Raw genomic sequence first — 27,918 nt, 5'->3', positions numbered from 1 at the left:
TGTTCCTTCTTTTGGAAAAAAAAAAAAAAAAAATATATATATATATATATATATATATATATATATATATATATATATATATATTTGATCGCCGTTTCCCGCGTCAGCGAGGTGGCGCCAGGAGACATACGGAGAAAGACCTACCCACTTAAATATACATATAATAAACACACGCACATACATGTACATATACCTACATACACAGTCATATACATATATACACATGTACATATGCATACATTTTTTTCATCCATTCTCGGCGCCACCCCGTCCCACAAGAAACAGCATCGCCACCCTTTGCGTCAGCGAGGCAGTGCCAGGAAAACAGACAAAAAAGGGGGGGGCCACATTCGTCCACACTCAGGCTCTAGCCGTCATGTGTAATGCACCGAAACCACAGCTCCCTATCCACATCCAGGACCCCACAGACCTTTCCATGGTTTACCCCGGACGTCACACATCCGAATACTTAGATCCTGTGGCATGGAATCCTAGGCATGACATAACTGGCTCATACCTGGAATCCGATTCTCTGCAGCACCTTACCGATCCGTTCGAAGGTCATGTTCATTGGACTTACAAGCCGTGGGTTCTTGTCGATGCAAGTCTGCGCACAGATATGTAGCGCCATTGGAACCCACCAGTCTAAAGAGCTGTTCGTGGTGTATTTGAATGTTTACGACTTGCTATTTTATCATGTATGGAACACTACTTATAGCGTAGTTTAACAGCCATCACACACATATATCTAGCAACTTATCTCTTCCATGTTGGATTCCATATCTGATAACAGCTGTTGTGTTGGTAGATATAGGCTTTGTCAACATCTGATAATAACCACCAGTGTAAGAATCTTGAGCTCCTTACTGGTGTCCAAGTGTAGTTTATATTTTTTTCATGTACGTAAAATATTCATCAGGTCCAAGCAGTAGCTTAGCACAGGTTCTTGTCGATGGCAAACAGCTCTCAGGTGTTCCATTACTGGCACAGATTGGGTTTGTCTGTGAGTGTGTGTCCCAGTGTTAGTTGCCATGTCTACGGTTGCTGGGTTATTTAGGCTCTGGGTCTATCGACTGCCAGGGCCGTTCAAAGACCAACAGTGTCATTATAATCCAACATTTTAGATTTAACCTTGAGGTAAATCAAAATATTTCTGACCATACATTCTCTGCATAAACTCTTAAAAGTCATAACTTTTATGCCCTTGTGCTAAGCTGGATGATGGGAATATTGAAACAATTTTATCTCTACAATTAAAATCATGACTGTGTAGTTAATCCAACTGCATTTGCTGTATAAATAGTCAATACAAATTTTTCACTCATAGGAAAGTGGTAAACAGGTTTAGATCTCATAGAATTAAGTAACATAATTCCTTACAGTGTTCAGACCTATTTTTACGAGAATAGGCATGAACAAAGTCAGACCTCCAAGGCAAGAATTCACATAGTATATCCCGTGATGGAGGTATATACCCAAGAAGGTTAGCAGTGACAATGGACGCTTGACACCCACTAGGCACTGTCAATCCCACCACTTCGCCACAGCTTTATCCGTTACATAACCCAGCCCGTCACATATTGCATAATTTTTCTAAAGATAACCACTCCACAGTCATCCCTTAAATTAACTGTGGCATGATCATCCCCCCCACGATAACTTGCATGATTTATCTCTTAAAAACCAAAAGTGTGTAATCTTTTTTTATGATAACAACTACATATATTCTTCAACCATGGACGTGACAGGTGTAGGGCATAGAAACATCTTGGACACCTGACTATATTCATTTCCCTTTCGCCCCCTGGTGGACATTGACAGCCAAGGGAACCCACATAACCATCTTTTGAAATACATTTTGCGTGATTTTCCCTTGGAATTTTACCTCATGGTGGCATATTCATATCTTAAGAAAACTCTCCACAAGATTTAAGTGAAAATAACATTCCATGTTGACTGCAGTTTAAGGTAAAGTGTTAATTGTCCAGATATGCGTCTAACTTAAAAGTTTTTCATTATCAACCTACCAAACTACAGAAAAAACTCTTTAGATGTTGATAGTGGTTAAATGAAATATTTGATCAACAGAATGAGATGATGAGTTCAGCGTAATGTTTTATAATTATTTTGTTGTGAATTTTCTTGTTGAAAGTGAGACTATTTGATTTATGAAAAAGAATCTTTGTCAGGCAACCCAAACAAGTGACTTTTCATGATAAAACCTTTACTCCCCCACATCCCCCCGTTTTTAAATGTCAATTCACTCGAAAAGAGAAAATCAATATTGTTCAATGAACAACCTCTGTTTTCTCTTTTGAATCCAAAAGAGATGACATCAGTGAAAGCACGAGAAGTTTGCTTTATTGCATCGAAAACTTTTTTTCAGTGATTTAGTGTATCCAGAACCTCTCTTTTTTCATTGATTATATTCAGATGAGTTCTTACAGATAAATAATTTATAAAAGATGCGTTTGGTTATCAAGATGGTCTAGTAAAAGTTTGAAATTCATGACAAATTTCAAGAAAGTTAAAGTATTATGTCAGACATAAGAAATATGGGAAATTAATCTGTTTTCATTCGATGTTATATAGAAATAAGTTATAGTACTATTCCATCATTTGAAAAGATTGATAGTGTAAACCTTCTCGTATTATGATTTCATTTGGTAAACGACTTCTTGCAAATGCTTCAAGATGCAAAGAAGAAAAAGGAAATTAGGCGAATTTATATTAATTTTTGATCAATTTTGTACTCGAACTTCTTGTCCAGCTAGAAAAGGTGTGAATATATATATATATATATATATATATATATATATATATATATATATATATATATATATATATATATATAGGGGAATCTTCCAGCATATGGTCAGCAGTTCAGGCAGCAGCAGGGAAATGATCGACTACTTTTGAGGGATAAGTTCCAAAAAAGGATTGTGCTCCTTTACTTTGGCGTGTCTATAGCATCCATATATATATATATATATATATATATATATATATATATATATATATATATATATAGAGAGAGAGAGAGAGAGAGAGAGAGAGAGAGAGAGAGAGAGAGAGAGAGAGAGAGAGAGAGAGAGAGAGAGGCCATGTACAACCCGTAGCACTTCTCAAAATACACGTTTGTAATTGAACAGATTGTTGATTGGTACAGCTGCATCATGGATATAAAAAGACACATATACTATATATACTTTTTGCCTCACGGTTTGTCTGCATCATTCTAGAATGTTATCATCTTAATTCCGGGCTTTAGAAAGCATCTCGTTACGTAATGAAAAAAATATTGCGTATGGCTCTACCAAATTCGAAAACGTATTATATTTAGTGCCTAAGAGGGTGAACTGTTTCGTAGGTGAATCATAAGATTTTAATTCATTGTTAGACCATTTTTCGTTTTAAATTTCGAAAGTCCCGCTATTGCTTAGGAGGGGAAAGATGCGGAAGAGTATTTAAATCTTCTAAAATAGCTCAATGATATTACATTTTTTTTCACGTAATGGGAAGAGACTGCAACTATTAGACAACCCTTTTGAGGGATGTTTGTATTACTGAAGATTTTATGAAGGTGTAATTACCAGTGATGTGAAACAGACGATAAAAATGTCGTTACTGGAACATAACTGAGCTGGGACTTGCCTCGCCGCGGCGGCGTTATACGTGAAATATTTCACAAAAATGGCTGCGGGATTACCTCGAAGAATAATCAAGGTATGCAGCAGACAGCAATTTTGCCCCACAGTAGCTGAAGGACGGAGCTGGGAATGATCATTACTAAAGTAGAGCCCTCAATTACATCAAATACCGGATATGCATGGTAGTGGCGGAGAACCTGCTGTGTCAAGAGAAGTTTACGTATTTGTTATTTAGGGAGGAACAGGTCTCCTCTGTCAATGATATTACCCCCTGTAGGAATAGATTAGGGCAGCAGAGTGTGGCAGACAGCCTGGGGTACGGATGGGGGCAGGTCATGCACTGTCGGTGCCCGTACTCTCCTCTGTGGCATGACGTATTTCCTAGTCCTGCCAAAACTCTCATTGGCTGCAATTCATCATACCCCAGAGTACGCAAGGGGGTCCCTTCCAGCCATGGTGTACTGTTCCTGTGTGTTCCTTATGTAAGAATATCGTTCCTGTGGGGGAAAAAAAAAAGTCTGGGACTTTGCTTTATATGTTTTGCTTTTTTTCTGTGGTGTTAGTACAATTGTAAGTATTATAGTAGAAGGAGACTTAATATCTTCAACAATATCTCCCCCCAGACTGTGAGAGGCATAAGACAGGGTTACCTCATTGGTACATATGGAACTCCATACCTTACAGTTATGTGCCTTTGATGTGGTCAAATGTTGTAAACTAATAAAAGGATTGCTTCCCTGTTTTGTAGATGGGAAGTGAGTATGTAGAGAGGAAAGATTACGTGTCTTTCAAAACTGGTGTTAAATATTTTGGTGGTTATATATTGTATGGAGCGTACCGAGATATATTTTGGTGGTGTGATTGGAACCATTTTGAGAAATGCGAAGTTCTTGGGCACTAAAGTAGTAACATAAGGATATGGAGTAAATACACATCAGTAACCACTGTGCTTGGTAGAAGCTATCTAGACTGAAGGAGTATGATTTGGAACATTACACGTAAATTACCAGTTTGGATATTCACCTTAACCCTACTTTGTGTATTGAGTGATTTTTCTGCATTGGTACTGTATTGTTAAGAGAACAGAATAAAAGCTTCAGAGCAAGATTTAGAGATCTTTTGTATTCTGTAATAGGCAGAAGGCAGTACTGGTGCTTTTTTGAATATCGGGGAATGTGTAGGGTTGAATAATGCAAAAGTCAATTGAACGCTTGTAAAGATAAACAGAACTAATGAATACTTCATTTAACTACCCCTAGCAGCTGAGACCAATAATAGAAATATACAAAATGTTCATGTAGGCTATGGTTGGGTGCAGCATGGAATGGCTTCATGTGGTGAAGTTTGGCATGGGTGTGAATAGCTTTTTGATATGATGTGTGTGTGTGCTGACATTCATCAGCTGTTGAGTTAATGCTTAATCATGGGTGTGTTTGGTTTATTTCAACCAGAATATTAAAAGTTAAGATGATACTCTATTGCTAGTTAGGTTCTTTTGATTTGTTAAATATGTTTCAGCCATGCTTATGTTGATTTTTCCCATATTTATTTTTGTAACCCGTATTACCATATTATTGTAAAATGATATATGATGCTTCAAGTCATGCTGCATAATCTTCATTTTATTTGCTAATCTCCGTACAGAACAGTATTACCATTACTATTATGATACAACTTTAGGACTTCTGTGTGGGATGGGCTGTGTTCTACACAGTAGCAAGAAAAGGATAGACTCCCTTGAAGTGAAAAGCTCTTTGACGAGACTGCAATCTCATTTGTAAATTGACGATGATAGGTACACCAAGCGTGATTCTTCCGTGGTGCAATGTTAAGCAGTTAGAGTCTGGCAACATCCAGCACTACCATTGCAAAATTAATTGATGTACATCTAGTTTTGATGAGCAGCTAAGCTAGTAAATTATAGGATTAATTTTTTATATTTTACAGTAATAAGTGATAGTGGGAAGGGGCATGAACATCTAATAAGATGTGGAATTTACATGAAAGTAAGAGAAATAGATTAACAGAACTCATGAAAATCTCATCTAAGTGTCCTCTGCAGCTAAGGATTATCTTAATTTTCAGTGTTCTAGTTGAAATATACCTGACTAAGGTTTCAGTGTGACTTATGCCAAGCTTCCAGTATTGTAAACAAATAGAAAACATAATGAGCAGCTATTGGGAGCACTGCCCAAAAATCAGCCTTTTCCTGTAGTCTTTAGCAGCACACCACACCCTTGCTGGTATATTTTTGCAATAAATCATGCCTGTGAGGGGAGGTTGGGCGAAGTTTTCATAGTTTGTTTTCTCAAATGTATCACCTTCTTTTATGCTTATTACCCCATTGTCTTTGATCTTCAAACATTTTCTTATCACAGCTTATCTGTTTTGATAGATTAGGAAATACGGGATGGTTATTTTGTCAACTAGTCAGCACTAATGAATCGAGTAAATTTTGCTTTACAAGTTTTTGAAGTTTTTATATACTCGTGCGCCAGTTTATTTCCCATGAACCACCTCAGGTTTATGTAGAGGTAAGCATGGGATAGGGGTATTTGGGGTAGAGCCATGTGATTAGGGGTTAGAAAATGTTGAGTGGTTTGAATTTAAACCTAACCTAAAACTTTCCTTGTATGAGTTTTCCTGTGAACACAGTTGATTAAGTGCAGTTAGGATTAACCTTTTGTTCATCAGAATTGATATTTGCATAAATGTCAATATTTGCCCAAATTTGATGGGGAAAGTCTTTAGACCAAGTAATAATGTAGAAAATGAGCTGATCACGAAAACACCATTTAGCCCGTCAGTGCCAACTGGTTGACAGAATATTCATTGCATAAAAACTTATGCTCTAGCTTATGTCTCTTTATTCTAAATCATGTTCTTTAGTACTAAGTTAAAAGAGACTGTTGACTTGTTTCTTCCAATCTAGAAATTATGTTTGTGGTGCCCCAGAATGTCATGTACCACAATTTTTTGTTTATCTGCATTTAAAACTAACTGTTTGTCCACGAATTTACCATGCAAAGATGGGTACTGTACATAGAACCATTAGCTTAGGATATTGAGTGATTTTGTGTTGTAATTTGAATCTTGTGTTTGTGAAGTTAATAAGAATAGTGGAGCATGATTTAGGGCACTGTAATTTGTATTTCAGTATTAAGATAAGTGACATTGGAGTAAGTTATGAAGATCAAGGAAAATATGGGGTTTTTGAATGTGAAAGACTATGAAAAATCAACAGAACTCAGGAAAATCTTTAGAAGGTGCGATTTGTAGTAGAAATATATTAACATTCATATTGGTTGTTGCTGATGACAGTGGAATGGCTGCTTATGGCGAGATTGGGTGTTGATGCTAATAGCTATTTCATGTGTCACTTTTTTTACCTTTATGGGCAGTTGATACAGTGTTCAATTATAGCTGTCTGATGTATTTCAACTAATATTAAGATAGATATTACTTGCTAGGGGAGGTTTAGTGAGGTTTTCATTGATTTTACTGATTTTTAGTCAGTGAAATTGTGCGAGGATTCGTTATCGGCCTTTGGCTTTAGCTGTTCTTCAGAACATTCATTCAAATTTAGATCTAATCCAGCCATAACATGAACTTTAGTTGTAGAAATTGTCTTACACTATAACTTATATATATATATAACTTTTTAATTTGCCAAAAGAAGGAACAGAGAAGGGGGCCAGGTGAGGATATTCCCTCAATGGTCTAGTCCTCTGTTCTTAACGCTACCTTGCTAATGCGGGAAATGGCGAATAGTATGAAAGAAATATATAACTTATATATAACTTGACTGTTCTGGCCTTGATTACACTAGGAATAAACAATTCTGCAAATCCTTTACCTTACAGTTGAAAGCATATTTTTAATATTTGAGCTTTTCTTAGTTCAAAAGCTTGTTCATTTAGTCATATGTAGCATTTAGAATAGTATGTTTTGATTCTTATCACCTTTGAGCCCTTCGTATAATGATGTGGGTAGTTTTCCAGTTTACAGTTTTTTTAAAGTGCATATGAGATGAGTGAGCCTTGGCACCAGTTTGGTTGCTGCCGTCTATTTGTTTTTAGTCATCTTTACATAATTTTCCTTTAAGGAGACTACACCTGGTTGACTCATTCCACATGGGGTCTGACTATGCTTGTATAATAACATTCAAAAACTTTGATGCCTGTATGTTCAAAAGTTCAATTTATTACTAGAACTGAAATTGCTTTGTTTACATTGTCTGAAATATGATGTTAAAAATTCATTTTATTATCTGTTGTTCCCACATTCTCTTCTGAGTCTGATTTTTCTTAGTTTCAAGACTGAATTTTGACTTTGGGAGTCAAACAAGTACGTCCAAATTACTGATTTCATCAGTTGTTCAAGTATGGGTTAATGAAGGAGACAAAAAGTATAAAGACAGAGTGTACTAAAATATGTTGCAAAAGACTTTACAAAGTAACTTCATAGCAGACTTAGTGAATTTATGATGAAATACACTTTCACAATATAATAGGAATATCAGCAATTCAACATTTTACAACAGTTTTTGATTAACTCCTTAACATGCCACAAAGTTTTCCTTTCTAACATCAAAATTCATGTTTTTCCAGTTTAAAAAATGTGCTCAACCTTATAAATATGTTGATGAATAGTGAGAAAATTACTTCTGGTGTACTTTTTGCCCTTTACTTTCACTCTAATACGTAGTTTTGTGGATGATTCTGTACTATACACTAAAATTGCAAGAGTAAAGTCTGAGTGTCGAGTAAATTGTAATTGTGTGTGTTTTATCATTATTTTTCTACCCTGAAATTTTGATTATTGATTAATATTACGTTTTATCTTACATGCATATTTTTTGTTGTAATCAGTGTTTTTTATTGAATGATATCTTTCATGCAGTTTTGTTAAGGTCTGCTTGATGCTGGCAACACTGCCTCCACTTTTCCTGGAAAACCTTTTCCTACCTCATCTTGGTTGATTCCTGATGCTGAAAGAGTCATTGTCCATAAAAATCGTATCTCCAGCTATCCAAAGACAGATCATTATTGTCAAGTGATTTAGGATCATCTGCATGATCTTCTGTATGTAGCTGAAAGGTGATCAGTTTACTTCTTAAGAAAACTGGCTCATTGCATGGCTTTGACATTGAGGATGCATAAACTCCATGGATAAATGTCTGTCTAGGGCTGTTGCCCAGCTCATAGATTCACATTTTTAGTCAAGGACATGAGGATATGACTTGTGTACTTAGTTTCACATTTTTCCTGAAGCCAATATGGGGATAATACTTTCAAACTTTCATATTTTTAGTTGAGCTAGTGAAGAATAAGACATGTACTTGGTTTTATATTTTCAGTTCAGCTATTGAGGAATAAGGTTTTATATTTTCAGGTAAGCTGATATGGGCTAAGATTTGTGCACTATATTCCATATTTTTATTTAAAGCAGGTGAGGGATGAGACTTGTGGATTTGGTGTCATACTTCTCTGTAGATTCTAAAACTTGCTGAGTGCATTTATCCCATCCTTTCATGTTTCTTTGCCAAAGTGCACTTAAAAAGCAAACCTTAGTTCCACATGTATAACCTTATTTTTCTTTGTGTCATTAGTTATATTTATTTTTATTTATTATACTTTGTCGCTGTCTCCCGCGTTTGCGAGGTAGCGCAAGGAAACAGACGAAAGAAATGCTCCCCCCCCCCCATACACATGTATATACATACGTCCACACACGCAAATATACATACCTACACAGCTTTCCATGGTTTACCCCAGACGCTTCACATGCCTTGATTCAATCCACTGACAGCACGTCAACCCCGGTATACCACATCGCTCCAATTCACTCTATTCCTTGCCCTCCTTTCACCCTCCTGCATGTTCAGGCCCCGATCACACAAAATCTCTATACGTACTGTATACATTCATGTATAGTTGGATTCCATAAGTTGGCTCACCTCAACTTTTTCAGTCAAAAAATCCTGATATTTTCATAGATCTCATGTATAAGATAACCTAAGTTTTTTAGGGATACCCTGGTCATACCAGTATTTACTGTATGCTCCTTACTTCTCCTAGCCATAATTGTCACATAAATATTTGTAATACATTCCATTCGTTTATAGGTAATACTCAACTGTAGGGATTAGATCAGAGACTGCATCCACTTTTGCTTACTTGTTCATAAGCATGGCAAGGAAAAATCATTGTTCTCAGAAGACCAAAATATAAAATTTAAGGTTTTGATCAAGATCCTTCTTTATAAGTTTTAAAATATACAGCACAGTATATTTTGTATTTTACAGATAATTCTTGATCCTATTCTCATGATTTAACGTGAGTCCATTGTATCCATTTCCTTGATTTTAAGTTATCAAAAATAATAATTATATGGTAACCACCCTACTTTTTGCATGATGATTTAATTATTAAAACTTGATCTATATACGAGTACGTATGGTAAATTATTGACATGATTTTTTTTCCTATTTTCTGTATTTGTTCATCATGCTTGAAAGTTCAGTCAAGAGATTTTGTCAAAGCCATAGGCTATCACAAGGAATAAAAACAATATGATGTATAATATGTATTTTTTAAGAATAAGAAAAGTTAATGTATAATATGTATTTTTTAAGAATAAGAAAAGTTAATGACCTTCTTGCAGGAAACTCAACGGCTGATGGCCGAACCAGTACCGGGTATCTCAGCTGTTCCAGACGAAACAAATGCCCGATACTTTCACGTAGTTGTAGCAGGTGTGTAAAGTTTACTTTCATTTAGTTTTGATATTAGGTCTATCATTCTTCATTTACTCAAATTTCTAGGTTTTTACTGCTAAACCTGTTATAGGGAGGCTTTTAAGAAAATTGAAATGTTTCGATAGTAATGTTAAGGTTAATGATAGACTTTTTATAATGGCAACGGAGTTCTTCACATAACATGGGATATTATGCAGAATTACTTTCTGGGAAAATAACTGAAGTACTCTGAATATCAGATCCTCATAACCTGGATATTTTAAAGACCTACTGTGTGTCCAGGTTACAGGAGGATAAAAAGATGCAGCTCCATGTGATAGAAACATTGCATAAGTGGGTGTGTCACTGATATGCTGCTCATCATTCAGAAACTTGGCACTGATTGGTTGATGCATGTAAGCAAGCATCTGATTGGTCAGTGACACTCCCATCAGCCTGTTGTAAACCTCTTTTACATTGTTTTGGTATTTTAACTCTTGCCATGAGATTATTGGAACTTTATTGAACTTATAATACTGTATAGAAGTATAATCTGGTAAAAGAGTTGTTCAGTGAGGATGAATAGCCTTAGCTGCAAGCAGGGATAAACTTCACTAGAAAAACAAACAAGAAATCCCCAGCACCAGGTGTATGCACAGTACTGTTTTTGGTATGTTTGATTTTTATGTATTGTTTCGTCATAGCAAAATATAGGGGTGATAATCGACGTCACCTGCTTTTAGTAATATCTTGGGTGAAAAGTTACCTTCATCATGGCTGTTCCAGTTTTAGCTGACACAAAGAATGCAACACTGATGAACTTCTCACCCAAAATGAGCCGACATGAAATTGTTCCTGCTTGTTGCACAGCCTTAACTCTGCCAGAGGCCTGTGTGGATGTATAATGATGTCAATAAAAATGATGTCACTGATAAGAATAGTTGTAAAGATAAGAATTATAATGATTTTTTTTTTCTATACCAGTTTGCCATTTTCTGTGAGGTGACATAGTGCAAGGAAGAGATAGTGAATGTCCTCATTTGTTCTCATCAACTCATGCATGGAAACCAGAGCTCCCTAACCACAACAAAGCCCCGTGGACCTTTCTTTAGTTTCCCCCAGGCCACTTCATATACCATGGTTCAGCCTCTTGACAGCACCTCTCCTCTTGCATACCTCATTGTTTCGTTTTGTCAGTATAGGCACCTCTCAATTTACACAGTAATTATGTTTTTGAAAATGGTCATATAAATCAAAAGTGCATGTCAAGTAATGTAAATAATGGAGATCGGGGGTTTTGTTAATAATAGGAGCACTGAATCTTATACCCAGTGTTAATAATAGGAGCACTGAATCTTATACCCAGTGTTAATAATAGGGGCACCGAATCTTATACCAGTAGAGAACTACAGCATACACCTACTAGGAAATTTAAAATTCTGTAATATACTGTTCACATTCAGTCTCTAGCTGTCATGCGTAATGCACCAAAAGTACAGCTCCCTATCCATGTCCAGGCCCCACAGACTTTTCCATGGTTTACGCCAGACGCTTCACATGCTCTGGTTCAGTCCATTGACAGCACGTCAACCTTGGTATTCCACATTGTTCCAATTTATTCTCTTCCTTGCACACCTCTCACCCTCCTGTATGTTCAGGTCCTGATGGCTCAAAATCTTTTTCACTCCATCCTTCCACTCCAATTTGGTCTCCTACTACTTCTTGTTCCCTCCACCTCTGACTCAAATATCCTCTTTGTCAATCTTTCCTCTTTTATTCTCCATATGTCCAAACCATTTCAACACACCCTCTTCTGCTCTCTAAAGCACACTGTTTTTATTTCCACACACCTTACCCTTTCGTTACTTACTCAGTCAAGCCACCTCACACACATATATATGTGTGTATATGAGTGGATGGGTTGTTTTTCATCTGTTTCCTGGTGCTACCTCCCTGAAATGGGAAATGGTCCATCAAATATGATAAAAAGATTAATAATAAAGAAATTTATGATATTGCTAGGGTGAGCCTGAGATCAGTACATTGATGGGTGAAGAAATTTAATACTATACAAACCCATATGAAATGCCCTGGGTAGGTCAAAAAACCTCTCCCTATACTCTGAATGTTCATAGATGTCAAGTGGATGCAGATTCATACTTGAGAGCAAAAGAATTAAAAGAAAAAACCTTAGACTGCTTAGTTATGTCCCAGTAAAGATGGTGCAGTGCCGATTACATGAGTACCTGAAGTGCTAGAGCAGCCGAGTGAGTATTTGAACAGTGTTAATGCAAGAGACCATTTATTTCTGATGGGTAATTAAAATGCAAAGGTTAGTAATGAGGCAGTTGACTTGAAAACATTAAAATGCGTGATGTAATGTTTTGATACATCAGCAGACATGTCCTTTATAAAGTATCACACACTGAAATTAATAAACTTACCGAAGAAGGCTTTGTGAACTTCTCATAAGTTGTGCCTGATTTTATGTTAACACTAAATGGCTTTCAGTTATACCATTTCATGAATAGTGAAATACTAAAAAACATTTTAGGTTTTGTCATATATAATGCCTTTTATAATGATGCTAAGTGAGAGAGTTAAATTCCAGTACCACAAGCCAGTAATGGTCACTCTTCAAGGAACTTTGTTTCTTATTTTCAGTGTGTCATATGATTGAGAGATACCTAACTTGAAAAGATTAGAGTTCATAATATTATAGTGTAACATATTGATAAATGTACACTGTACTTCATACTGAAACGGTTAAACTTTCCGAAGAAGGCTTGAAAAAATGTTGGTAAGTTAAGATGGCGATTGTGCTTGATATGGAATAGACGCTAAAACGTGTCTATTGGGATATGGATTTGAATTTATTTCTGCAGTGGCTCAGGGAGATGAAGCTTAATTTGCTTTTATTTTGCTCTGCCATCATTATGGAATAAATAAGATAAAAAATCCTCAGAATAACCTCTTTGTATAATGGTATTTTAGAAATAGAGTACTGGTATTGTATGCCACTACAAACGGTGAAGAAATGAACAAAAAAACATTTGTTTTAGTCATTTTCATTTTGTAGTGATATCAAAGTAAAATGATATTAGATTCATACCTCACAAGTTTGCGGCAGGGGTGTGCGATGTCTCCATGGTTGTTTGATTTGTTTATGGATGTGGTTGTTAGGGAGGTGAATGCAGGAGTTTTGGAAAGAGGGGTAAGTATGCAGTCTGTTGTGGATGAGAGAGCTTGGGAAGTGAGTCAGTTGTTCGCTGATGATACAGCGCTGGTGGCTGATTCGTGTGAGAAACTGCAGAAGCTGGTGACTAAGTTTGGTAAAGTGTGTGAAAGAAGAAAGTTAAGAGTAAATGTGAATAAGAGCAAGGTTATTAGGTACAGTAGGGTTGAGGGTCAAATCAATTGGGAGGTAAGTTTGAATGGAGAAAAACTGGAGGAAGTAAAGTGTTTTAGATATCTGGGAGTGGATCTGGCAGTGGATGGAACTGTGGAAGTGAATCATAGGGTGGGGGAGGGGGCAAAAATCCTGGGAGCCTTGAAGAATGTTTGGAAGTCGAGAACATTATCTCGGAAAGCAAAAATGGGTGTGTTTGAAGGAATAGTGGTTCCAACAATGTTGTATGGTTGCGAGGCGTGGGCTATGGATAGAGTTGTGCGGAGGAGGGTGGATGTGCTGGAAATGAGATGTTTGAGGACAATATGTGGTGTGAGGTGGTTTGATCGAGAAGATAATGTAATGGTAAGAGAGATGTGTGGAAATAAAAAGAGCGTGGTTGAGAGAGCAGAAGAGGGTGTTTTGAAATGGTTTGGGCACATGGAGAGAATGAGTGAGGAAAGATTGACCAAGAGGATATATGTGTCGGAGGTGGAGGGAGCAAGAAGTGGGAGACCAAATTGGAGGTGGAAAGATGGAGTGAAAAAGATTTTGAGTGATCGGGGCCTGAACATGCAGGAGGGTGAAAGGCGGGCAAGGAATAGAGTGAATTGGGTCGATGTGGTATACCGGAGTCGACGTGCTGTCAATGGATTGAATCAGGGCATGTGAGGCGTCTGGGGTGAGCCATGGAAAGTTGTGGGGGGCCTGGATGTGGAGGGGGAGCTGTGGTTTCGGGCATTATTACATGACAGCTGGAGACTGAGTGTGAACGAATGGGGCCTTTGTTTTTTCCTAGTGCTACCTCGCACACATGAGGGGAGAGGGGGATGTTATTCCATATGTGGTGAGGTGGCGATGGGAATGAATAAAGGCAGACAGTATGAATTATGTACATGTGTATATATGTATATGTCTGTGTGTGTATTTATATGTGTACATTGACATGTATAGGTATGTATATTTGCGTGTGTGGACATGTATGTATATACATGTGTATGGGGGTGGGTTGGGCCATTTCTTTCGTCTGTTTCCTTGCGCTACCTTGCAAACGTGGGAGACAGCAACAAAGCAAAATAAATAAATAAAAATATAAATATATACCTCACAAGTACTGGCAAAATCATTTTGAATCGTGTTTCATCTGCTGATGCTTACCAGATAAAGAACACAAAGTTTTCTTGTTCTTAATCTGTTGTATAAAATACATGGCACTTTTCCTTTAAAAATGAAATGATTGAAAAAATATTGAAAATTTTTTAAGCAAGTATTTCATAATGGAGGCAGAGGAAAATTATTTGAATCCCACTGGTGGTAAGGCATGACGACTTCAATTGGACTTCATTGTATCAGAATTTGGTTTCTATGGAACCTTCAGACCCCTCTGGACTATGTTTGGGATCTAATAGAAATGTAAGTCCGTTACATTGTGAATTTGGTTTGATAAGTTAAGGAATAATCGAACAGAATTTAGGATGTAACAAAATAGTCCATTAGTTCCTGACCTAGTTTCAGGACAGTGGGTGTCGGAGGATATGTGACATCTCGTTGTGCATCGCATACATGTACATAGTTTTGCCTAGATTTGCAGTAGTTGAATGGTACAGTCAGTATTATCTTTTGTATCTTTGTATGCACAAGGATAATTGAAGTAGAAATTTCATTAAAGAATACATATCTTGGTCATTGCCCACCACTGATACCCAGGCAGGTACTACTGGTAACATACCTCCCTGGTCATTGGGATGTAACGGAATTTGACTTCTAGCAGACCACTCTTCCTCATTGTACCATGTGGGAGGCTGATTAAGAAGCAGAATTACATGGCAGGAATAAGGATTGAGGTTCATGTCATTGAACGGGAACAAAGGACTTATGTCAGAGGAGACTTTTTCACAAGGGTTATAGTTACCAGCAGAGTGCTACAAGGTTCTGTTCTGAGACCAATTACATTTCATGGTCTTTGAAAGTGAGTAGGATTGCATCAAATTATAAGAGAACCTAAACAGATTTCAAAGTTGGTCTGATTCATGGTTGATGGAAGTCAGCTTGATCAAATGTAAAGCATTGAGGATGGAACAAAGTGAAACAATGATTCAACATGAATATTGTGTATTAGGAAATAAGCCTTTGGATTCATTCACTGAGAAGTACTTGGGAGTCAAAATCATCCCTAATCTGTCTCCAGAGTCCCTTATTGGGGGAGTAGTTAAGGAAACAAACTGTCTTTTGGAGAATATTAGAATAGCTTTCAAGTACAGTAAAACCTCTCTTCTTAATCTGAGAAAATGAAATGTTAAAAACAATGCGTGATTTTCAGTTTTGGTTGGCAACCTGCAGTCATTAAAAGAGAATCCAAAGATTAAAAAAAGATACTTAAGAATATTTCTGATTGCATACCTACTGCACTGCAGGGATTAATGTACTCATTGTCTGGTGTTTTGTGTTATTGGTGATTTTTAACCATCTCTCTTGTGTTTTTTGGCATGGTATGCTGGTCTTCCACTTCTGTGTATTTTGTGCACCCTATATTACAATTGTGGACAGTGGCCCCATGCAAGTATAGTCAGTAATTGCTTGACAGCTCCTTGAAGCTGTCTACGTCTCACAAGAAGCACAAGAGGAACAATATGTGCCTTGAAAAGAATATGAAGTTGTGTAAGAGGCTTGTATTGTGCATCTACCTTCAACCTTATATAGCCATCCAGATAATTCTGTCCATGTTGATGACCCTGATGACCCCTTTGTTGTACACCTTGATGGCAATTATTTTTGTGAGCTTGATGCGTCAGTGCTCTTTATAATGCTCAGGAGTAGTATGACCCACTTGCTACTGAGCCTAAACCTCTGATTATTGACTCTTTCATTTTCAGCATTAATTTATAAATGCCCAGAATAAATTATTAAGAAAATTTTACAGAAAGAAATCAATGTGTCTTTTGTACTGTAAGTATAGTAATGCATAAGTGCAGAGATATGTAACTGCATTGATACAGTAATACAGTATTGTGATACAACATTTAAAAAAGTTTAACTAGCCACAGTCATCCGCCTTCACCATGAAACCAGTTGTAATGGACGTGTTTGCTGCAGCAGTTAGGTGAGTGTTGCTTTAAATGTTGTATATTATTTGGAGTCTGAAAGGATACATCCCATATGGTAACCAATTCATTTTGTCACCACTTTTCTTTGCCCTTACTAAACCGTACCTAAACTAACCTAAACTGTTTTATTTTGTATCTCATTGCTTATTTTTATATATTTTTTTTTTTTTTTTTTTTTTTTTTTTTTTTGTCGCTGTCTCCCGCGTTTGCGAGGTAGCGCAAGGAAACAGACGAAAGAAATGGCCCAACCCACCCCCATACACATGTATATACATACGTCCACACACGCAAATATACATACCTACACAGCTTTCCATGATTTATCCCAGACGCTTCACATGCCTTGATTCAATCCACTGACAGCACGTCAACCCCGGTATACCACATCGCTCCAATTCACTCTATTCCTTGCCCTCCTTTCACCCTCCTGCATGTTCAGGCCCCAATCACACAAAATCTTTTTCACTCCATCTTTCCACCTCCAATTTGGTCTCCCTCTTCTCCTCGTTCCCTCCACCTCCAACACATATATCCTCTTGGTCAATCTTTCCTCACTCATTCTCTCCATGTGCCCAAACCATTTCAAAACACCCTCTTCTGCTCTCTCAACCACGCTCTTTTTATTTCCACACATCTCTCTTACCCTTACGTTACTTACTCGATCAAACCACCTCACACCACACATTGTCCTCAAACATCTCATTTCCAGCACATCCATCCTCCTGCGCACAACTCTATCCATAGCCCACGCCTCGCAACCATACAACATTGTTGGAACCACTATTCCTTCAAACATACCCATTTTTGCTTTCCGAGATAATGTTCTCGACTTCCACACATTCTTCAAGGCTCCCAGAATTTTCGCCCCCTCCCCCACCCTATGATCCACTTCCGCTTCCATGGTTCCATCCGCTGCCAGATCCACTCCCAGATATCTAAAACACTTCACTTCCTCCAGTTTTTCTCCATTCAAACTCACCTCCCAATTGACTTGACCCTCAACCCTACTGTACCTAATAACCTTGCTCTTATTCACATTTACTCTTAACTTTCTTCTTTCACACACTTTACCAAACTCAGTCACCAGCTTCTGCAGTTTCTCACATGAATCAGCCACCAGTGCTGTATCATCAGCGAACAACAACTGACTCACTTCCCAAGCTCTCTCATCCCCAACAGACTTCATACTTGCCCCTCTTTCCAAAACTCTTGCATTCACCTCCCTAACAACCCCATCCATAAACAAATTAAACAACCATGGAGACATCACACACCCCTGCCGCAAACCTACATTCACTGAGAACCAATCACTTTCCTCTCTTCCTACACGTACACATGCCTTACATCCTCGATAAAAACTTTTCACTGCTTCTAACAACTTGCCTCCCACACCATATATTCTTAATACCTTCCACAGAGCATCTCTATCAACTCTATCATATGCCTTCTCCAGATCCATAAATGCTACATACAAATCCATTTGCTTTTCTAAGTATTTCTCACATACATTCTTCAAAGCAAACACCTGATCCACACATCCTCTACCACTTCTGAAACCACACTGCTCTTCCCCAATCTGATGCTCTGTACATGCCTTCACCCTCTCAATCAATACCCTCCCATATAATTTACCAGGAATACTCAACAAACTTATACCTCTGTAATTTGAGCACTCACTCTTATCCCCTTTGCCTTTGTACAATGGCACTATGCACGCATTCCGCCAATCCTCAGGCACCTCACCATGAGTCATACATACATTAAATAACCTTACCAACCAGTCAACAATACAGTCACCCCCTTTTTTAATAAATTCCACTGCAATACCATCCAAACCTGCTGCCTTGCCGGCTTTCATCTTCCGCAAAGCTTTTACTACCTCTTCTCTGTTTACCAAATCATTTTCCCTAACCCTCTCACTTTGCACACCACCTCGACCAAAACACCCTATATCTGCCACTCTATCATCAAACACATTCAACAAACCTTCAAAATACTCACTCCATCTCCTTCTCACATCACCACTACTTGTTATCACCTCCCCATTTGCGCCCTTCACTGAAGTTCCCATTTGCTCCCTTGTCTTACGCACTTTATTTACCTCCTTCCAGAACATCTTTTTATTCTCCCTAAAATTTAATGATACTCTCTCACCCCAACTCTCATTTGCCCTTTTTTCACCTCTTGCACCTTTCTCTTGACCTCCTGTCTCTTTCTTTTATACATCTCCCACTCAATTGCATTTTTTCCCTGCAAAAATCGTCCAAATGCCTCTCTCTTCTCTTTCACTAATACTCTTACTTCTTCATCCCACCACTCACTACCCTTTCTAATTTTTATTTTTATATATATAATATTAATATTTTCTTTATGTGTATTTCAAAAATGAATGATGGTGAGCATAATACTGTTTTACTGTTTTGCTAGTCAGTGCACTCTTTTACTGGATGGCAGTTTAGTCCCAGAACAGATGCACTTCATGAGAACCTGGAAATCATTAAGTAGGAGAGTAAGCCCTTGGAAAGCTCCCTGTCTTCAATCAGCCTTTCAGCAATGCAGGGAATGTAACTTGCTGAGAATTATGTGTTTGATTCTTTTCAGATGGCATATATTGATAGGAGAATGGTTATATTCTGCTCCATTTTGTGGTTATGTAAGCCATATAGACAAATGCTAAGAATACACCCATGGCTAGGGCTCATTTATGTGGATTACAGCATAATCATATACTTTGGGTTTAAGCTTGCTGGCATCATTGTTTCCTGCTTCACTGGCAGATATGCATTATGTAGGCTTAATAGTGCCTTGTGCTCATAAATATTTCCATTTTTTAAGTTATTTGCTGTTCCCACATTAGTAAGGTAGCAAGCTGCCTCATGTGCATGGATTCAGTCTCTAGCTTCCAGTATTCCAGAGAATACTGTTCACAGCCGAGCTCAACAGACAGTTTCATGGTTTACCTTGATCATGTCATGAGCTGTGGTTCAGCCCGTTAGACAGCATGCCACCTCTCACATGCTAAATCACTCTAATTTGGTCGATTAATCCAAAGTACACTTCTTGCCTTCCTGAATGCTAAGGCCATGATACGCCAAAGCTTTCTCCACACCATTCTTCTAGCCCCTTCTGAGTTCCTTTTATTTGGGGGGTAAGCATACAGTTTAATACAGGAATATATACAATGTTACTACTTATTTTCCTGATTGATATTTATTAGATAGTTTCATTTAGCATATATATGATGGAAATCTAAGTTTTTGATTTTGTATACTGCACTGGATGTACAATATTTCCCACATTGTTTTGTCTTGATTCATTTCCAATTCACTTTTAAACATATATTAACCCATAAACTGTGCAGTTTATCATAAGGGACTCTCCTGATTTGCAAAAAAGATAATTTTTTCTTACTATTCTGTGCTTATTATCCATAGGTAAAGGAGAATAAAAAAAAGTAGTATGCTTTCCATAGTATTATTGTATTATGGCTTTAAATAAACCTTATTGTGGCAGCTGGGGAGCCATTGTATGATGGTTCTTTTTTAAAGTGTTTTATATATATTATTACGATACATGATAGCTGTTTCCTGCATCAGCGAGGTAGCGCCAGGAAACAGACGAAGAATGGCTGTTGTTTTGGTGCATTACATAGGACAGCTAGAGACTGAGTGTGAACGGATGTGGCCTTTGTTGTCTTTTCCTAGCGCTACTTCGCGCAGGGGGAGGGGGGTGCCATTTCATGTGTGGTGGGGTGGCATCAGGAATGGATGAAGGCAGCAAGTTTGAATGTGTATATATGTATGTGTCTGTTTATGTATATGTATGTATACGTTGAAATGTATTGGTATGCATATGTGCGTGTGTGGGCGTGTATTAATATACATGTGTATGTGGGTGGGTTGGGCCATTCTTTTGTCTGTTTCCTTGCATTACCTTGCTAATGCGGAAGACAGCGACTAAGTATGATATATGATAATAATCCACATCCAGGCCCCACAGACCTTTCCATGATTTACCCCAGTTGCTTTAAATTACAGAGGTATAAGTTTGTTGAGTATTCTTGGGAAATTATATGGGAGGATATTGATTGAGAGGGTGAAGGCATGTACAGAGCATCAGATTGGGGAAGAACAGTGTGGTTTCAGAAGTGGTAGAGGATGTGTGGATCAGGTGTTTGCTTTGAAGAATGTATGTGAGAAATACTTAGAAAAACCATGATTCTTGGATTCATAGGCAGGCTCATGAATTTGTCAAGGAAAATGATCCTCATTTTTTATAATTCATTGGTGTGTTTCCACCTTGTTTTGGCTACCCTGCTTCAAATAAGACTTAGACAGAATGGAGGAACTATAGCAGGGACCTATGAAGCTGATATCTGGCCTGAGGAGCAAATCCTGTGATTGCCAGCTAAATGACTTGGAAGTATTTAGCTTAGAAAAGAAATGGCTGAGAGATAATCTAGTACGGGTATTCAAAATTATCAGAGGCTGTGATAAACTTGATTTAACAATTAACTGAAAGCTCAGTTTGGCTGATTTCTCTCAGAGTAATGGATACAAACTGATGGGCAGATGTGTTACTTCTAATAAGGTGAAGTCATTTTCTTCTGCAGGATTGTTAACATATGGAATGATTTACCAATTAGAGTAGTTGAAAGCAGTACTATAGATGCAGTTAAGAGTAAAATTTATTAACATTTTGTTTGAAGTCCATGAGTGACATTGTTCATGCCTCCTTAATTATATGAAAGGCTTACATCAGGATTTTGTCTTTGAATCACTGTATGCATATCAGCTCATACCACTAACACCACTAAGTACCTGATCTCCTTCACTATCACCAGTAGCCTTATTGGGACCCAACAGTATGTTGCTGTTTGATTTCCAGTGTATCTCTTTGATAGGATGGCTGTACAGTGAGCCAGCACTTTGCTGTTTATCTCATACTCCACCGTAGTCTAGATGACTGCTTGTTGCACCTTTTTACCTCATGTAGTTTGAGAACACCTAATGCACAAACTCACATCCTGTCCATCTTTAACACGACAACAAACAATTCCAGTTTTTCGAACTTTTTTTTCAAAAACATCATGATAATATAACTTTCAGAATGTCGGGTGCGAGATTGGAATGGCACCACCAATCAAGATGGGCTGGATGGTTTTCAGAGGCCCCTTAACCAACATAAAGTGACTGGGACCAGTGCCACTCTTTTGGACACAGCTATCAGTGTTAGCTTACTCTCCTCAAATATGCAAAAGTTGCTGTCATAGATTTAACTGTCCCACTGTAGAACATCACCTCTCCACTTCTTTCTTTGATATCTCTCTCGGATCCAATTGTCCAAGGCTGCTCATCCTCTCCACGACCAGGTATTACTTTCATCTCGTCAATCTATCTTCAAGGGTGCTATTGCACCTGCTGTAATACCAGAAACTCAGGTTGCACAAGTTTGTGGACCTTGTCTCCTACCTGAGCTGTTTGGCTCAAAATTTTCTGCCTTGTATAACTCTGCTGTTATGTTTTATATATTTCTTCCAAATTCCTCAAACTATATAAAACAGTATTTAACTTCCTGCCATGAAACATTGCTTTTATTACATCCAGTTGCTGAAATATTTTGTGCAGAGGATTTCAGTATACTGTACAAGGCTTTCATTAGGATGATCCTGGTGGAACTGAGGCCTTTTCATATTCCTGTTTGAATGATCTAGAATAGATGATCAAACATGAGTACTCTTTCAGCACATATCTTTTTATTCATGAACCTACTCACTGTAATTTCACCATTTCTGTCTCAGGGTTCTCTGATAACATTCTAATTTCTACCTCTTATGATTTGGCATACCCACCCTCTATAGAAAAGAGAGAGAGTGAGAGAAAGCTCAGTTGTCAAGTCCTGCATGGCTTTATTTTACCAAGTTTCCTTGGTATCAGTATTGCTTCGCTTCTCTGGCCAGGATTCATTTTGGAATGGTAAATGCACCATGGAGATTAGCTTGGCTGAGATGGAATCTTTCATCCCATCTACTGAATCATTTTATCCCTAATTAGGGTTTGACTACACCTGCTTTGGTGCCTTTTGCATCAGAAACAGAGTGTACTGGGCTGTGAAACTTTTTCCTGCCTCTAAAATCCCCTTTGTATTTATTTCTGCTTTGAATCACTGCACTTTTTCTTTGTAAAGTCTAGCACTCCTTCATTGATTAAAAGAAGATATGCTGACTTGTCTTCTACTGACAGATCTCTAATAACTTCTTTCATTCAGTTTCTCTTCTCTTCCAGCATAATCACTCTGAAGCTAACTCTCCAACAGATAAAACTGCTCCTTTTGTTACTTTGTTTTTCTCAGCTCCCATCTCCTCTCACTGAATGTATGCTATATCCTATATTCTTCCCATGCAGGGTCTTCCAAGTACTCTCCAAGTTCAAGGTGGACGATGCATAGGACCCAAATGGCATACCTCCCATAGTTCTTAAGAAGAGTGTGTTTGAGGTAGTTGTGATCCTTGCCTGCCTATTTTAAGCCTTTGCCTAAAACTCAGACATGTCCTCCATCTTGGAAACATGTCGTAGTGCAGCCTATCCCTAAGAAAGGAAACCACTCTAATACCTCCAACTATCATCCCATTGCTCCCACACCAAAGTCTGAAGCTTTTCTCAGCACTAACTTTCTAAAACACTTTGAATCCCATTTGCTCTGTTATGATTACCAGTGTGGATTTTGCGGGTTTGGTTTACTGAGGATTTTCTTCATGCTTCACTTGTTTCTCCTGTCATAGGGATTTTGATGTAACTTGAGTTGTAGCTTTCACCATCTCCAAAGCATATGATAGGGTGTGGCATAAGTCTGTGCTTTCTAAACTCCAAGCTTTCCCTCAGCATAGTTTCTTCCTTGGCCATTCCATTGCAGTAGTTTTGATGGAGTGACTTCCCCTTCCCAGTGTGTCAACATTGGTATTCCTTTAGGTTATGTCCTATTGCCTGTTCTCTTTTCTCAGTGAATTACAATCTTTACTTCAAATTCCATTTACTCTCATGCTGAAGGTTCAACTTCATCTCACTTTCTCTCCCATCCATTGGCTAATACTCATTCTTGTGCTTGTATTGAACATATTCCCTATCTCATTTTGGACCTGTGCTGCATTTCAGTGGGGAAGCAGTAACCTGGTTAAATTTAACAGTGCTAGAATGCAAATTCTTTTGTATGTCACTATCAAAAAGTCTCTTATTCCTCTGCTCAGTTTCTAAACACCATAGTTCAACCCTGTAACAACATAAACTTTTGGCTTAGCCATATCTTCCACCCAGTCCTGGAAACCTCTCACAATTAGCATCGCTATATCTGTTTCCCAAAAGTTGGGGATATTGTGTAAGTGCCATAATTATTTTCATTAAGAGCAGCTATTTCATGTCTACAACTGTTTCATTTGCTTTGGTATTGAGTACTGTTTTTCCTCCACCTGAGTGTACTCAAAAGCCTTCCATCTTTTTTATTTTATAGGCATCATCTGTCTTGAAGCATCCCTTTCTGTATGCTGTGATGTTGCTGCCTTGTCTGTGTTCTTTAGATGTTATTTTGGCCACTGTTCTTGTGTGCCATCTGTATGTGTCTCCACCTCCCAAGGCTTGGGCCTGAGTTACACTTTTGGTTACTGCTTCCCACAGTTTCCTTGTGGAGGCCTGCCTCTTGAGGATTGACCTTTATGATACATTTTTCCTTTCTCAAACAGCAAAGCTGTTGAATTCTCTTCCTCCCATCTCTCTTCCTATAACCTGAAGAGCCAGGTCTAGAAACACCAGTGTATCCTTGATTAACTTTTCACACGCTTCATTTCTTTCAGCCAATATGGCCTTTGATTAAGCATCTTTTGCCTGTGTACTGTCATTCACTAAAAAAAAAAAAAAAAAGATTAGTTTTACTATTTTTGTGTCCAATTAATTATGCCTCCTACAAAGTACACCAAAAGAAAATGCAAATTCTTGTGCATTTTCATCCACACCTACAGCAGCAGTATATTCCAAAATAATGTCTCTCAAAAGCAGCCACACTTGAGGTAGTATTGAACATTAAACCACATGAAGGCATCAGTTTCATTGCAGCCATGCTTTATTGTACCAGACCCACTCTGCTCCCTCCCTTGCAAAGCAGCACTCTTCATGTGCTTGCCAGCATCTTTCTCCTTGCATCCTTCACTTGGATAGTCTTACTAAGGGCTTCCAGAATGTTCATATTCCTCCTTAATCTGATTTATTTCTTGATTCAACAAATTGTGGTTCCTCATCATTGCTTCCAGGGAATGATGTTTTGCTTGTTTTCATTGGGGTCTTGATGTCAGTGCAACCATGGCAGAAGACGGATGTACTAAGTTGTGCATCAGCCATTGTGACTATCTATGGCACCACTGACATGCTACCCACACACTACCTGTATATGATATATGACTATAAAGTGCCATTTAGTATGATACAGATGGACCTCTAATAGTGCTGGGGACACATACCTGGTCAAAGAACTACATGTGAAAATGGCACTAAATGATGCTTGAGAAGGTAATAGGGTAGGTGGAGCTGCTGTGAGGGTATGCTATTCTGAGGCTCATCCTCCATGGAAATAGACTTGGCTGACATTAAGCTGATGCTCACCAAAATCTGTGTTCCTTATCATCTGCCATTTCATATGCAAACTGACTCTCTCTTGACTGCTTGGCAACACAACCATCACTATTTCCTGCAGGACTTTCTCTAGACATCGTAGGTGTCTTGCACAAACAAAAATAGGCATTGATAGTAAAGAATGAAGCCACCATGCTGCAACAGACATGGCTGTGTGGAGAATGTTCAACTTACAGCCCAAGTTTCTGATTGGCTCGATGCTTTACTGAATAGTTTTTTCATTGGCTGAACGCACAGCTAGGACAATAAGAGATTGATGCATACTTAATCACTGTCTGTATGCCTAACAAACTGCATTTTTCACATCTAAACTTTTGCTTTTCCTTAAATGCTTACCCACATAACCAACACTAACACCTGCATGCCATTTTCCAGACATCATGGATCTCTTCCACACAGAAAAGTAGGCAGAAATACATGAAATAAACCCACCATGCTGCTGAAAACATGATAAGACGTGAGTACTAGCTGTTTTCTGTAATGCTTGCCCACATTTTCCAATACTAACACCTGCATGCCATTTTCCAGACATTTTGTCTTGTGCAAACAAAAGTAGGCAAAAATAGATGACTATACCCATCATGCTGTGGGAAATATGGCCCTCGGGAAAGCACCCTGAGCTGGCACACAGAGAGCTGATTGTCGTAGTGCTATACCATACCATTTTTCATCAGCTAAGCAAGCAGCTAGGAGATGCCTTATATCAAGCATTTTTCATATCTAAACTGTTGCACTTCCTTAAATTCTTACCCTCTTTACCAACACTAAGACCTGCATGCTATTTTCCAGACATGTGAATCCCTTACACACAGAAAAGTAAGCAGACTTATGAGGAATAATCCCACCATGCTGCAGTAAAAACATGGTAAAATAAGGGTACTAGTCACACCCAAACGTATAACCTGAATATTCCCATCCAAACTGTTTCATTTCCTTAATGCTTGCCCACATTACCAACACTGACATCTGCATGCCATTTTCCATACATTATGGGTCTTTTTCATACAGAATAAGCAAAAATATGAAAAATAAATCCTCCATGCTTGGCTGAATATGGGGAGAGTGCCCAGAGCTAGTGACTCAAGGCATTGATTCGCAGAACTCTGATCATGCTCTTCTTGTTGGATGAGCTTACTTCTCAAACTGAAGAGGAGACCTATGCGTTTTGCATGATTTTAGATGGGACATTTGAAGTGTTTGATGGATTTTGATAGTTTTTTCTTTAAAAAAGCTTAAAAAGAAAGAAAAGTGTTTCATGAAACACACTAAATGGATCAGCACAGTGAAAGTTCTATATGTATTTGCACCTCTTGTGACCTTTGTAATGAATCCTGGTGCCTATTACATATGATATAATGTGTCCAAATCTTGGTGTTTAGCCCTTACAATGCTCTGAATCACAATTGAAGTATCATCCTGGACTGTTCCGTGCCTTATATGAGGTTTAATGGCACCTACCCACATTTGAATTCCCACTTGATGTCTGATTCTATCTCATATTCATAGATGTCACTCAAGAAACCTAACAACACAACTGGAAAAAATATCATGCATCACAGTCACCCATAATTTTCTGTGTAATTGTGTTGTCATGGCAGGAAGCCAGGTTTATTTGCCAGTTATTATGGTGATAATAAAAGAAATAGTTTTGCTTGTATTAGAGCTTATATTTTTGATGAAAATAAGATTGTTTTCCTTAATTCTTGTAAATGATGTTTAGTGCATGTAAGTTACGGTATTTTCTTTGTTTTTCTTTCACACTTGATTGTCATGTCCCATATAAGCAATGTATCATCAGGAACAAATGAAGAAAGGCCACATTTGCTTACATTCATTCTCTAGCTTTCATGTGTAATGCACCAATCCCACTGCCCCTTGTCCACAACCATACCCAACAGACCTTTCCATGGTTTCCCCTCTGCAGGTCTTTCACATGCACTGGTTCTGTCCATTGACAGCACATTGACCCTTGTATACCACATCATTTCTATTCACTGTATCCCATGCACGCCTTTCACTCTCCTACATGTTCAAGCTCCGATCTCTCAAAATGTTTTTCACTCCATCGTTCCATCTCCATGTTCCCTCCCCTTCTGACACATGTATCCTCATTATCAGCCTTCCCTCACTCATTCTCTCCATATGTCCAAACCATTTCAGCACTCTCTTCAGCTCTCTTAACCACACTTTTTTTTTTTTTTTATATTACCGTTCGTTTTTCTTACCCTTTTATTATCTACTCAAACCATTTTCACCATATATTGTCCTTAAACATTTCACTTCCATCACGTCCATCCGCTTCTGCACATCTTCATTTATAGCCCATGCTGTACAACAATGTGATATATTTGGGACTGTTATG

General features: G+C 38.0%; 1 protein-coding gene across 3 annotated transcripts in view; it reads left to right on the top strand.

The window, feature by feature from the left end:
• ben (bendless) overlaps nt 1–27,918 on the top strand; it is a 62,054-nt gene that overhangs the window by 21,873 nt on the left and 12,263 nt on the right. Inside the window, exons 1-2 of one of the 3 annotated variants that reach the window (XM_071693241.1) lie at nt 3,575–3,726; nt 10,317–10,407. In XM_071693241.1, coding sequence (XP_071549342.1) covers nt 3,694–3,726; nt 10,317–10,407 — 124 coding nt within the window. In that variant the 5' untranslated portion in view covers nt 3,575–3,693. Of the gene's footprint in view, nt 1–3,574; nt 3,727–3,814; nt 4,133–10,316; nt 10,408–27,918 lie in introns of those variants that run through there. The other 2 variants (XM_071693224.1, XM_071693234.1) reach the window with 2 other exon arrangements.

This window comes from Panulirus ornatus, chromosome 4 (genome assembly GCF_036320965.1).
Source record: "Panulirus ornatus isolate Po-2019 chromosome 4, ASM3632096v1, whole genome shotgun sequence".
Lineage (NCBI taxonomy): Eukaryota > Metazoa > Arthropoda > Malacostraca > Decapoda > Palinuridae > Panulirus > Panulirus ornatus.
Note: the sequence above shows the minus strand (reverse complement) of the source record. Positions and strands in the feature narration are given on the sequence as shown.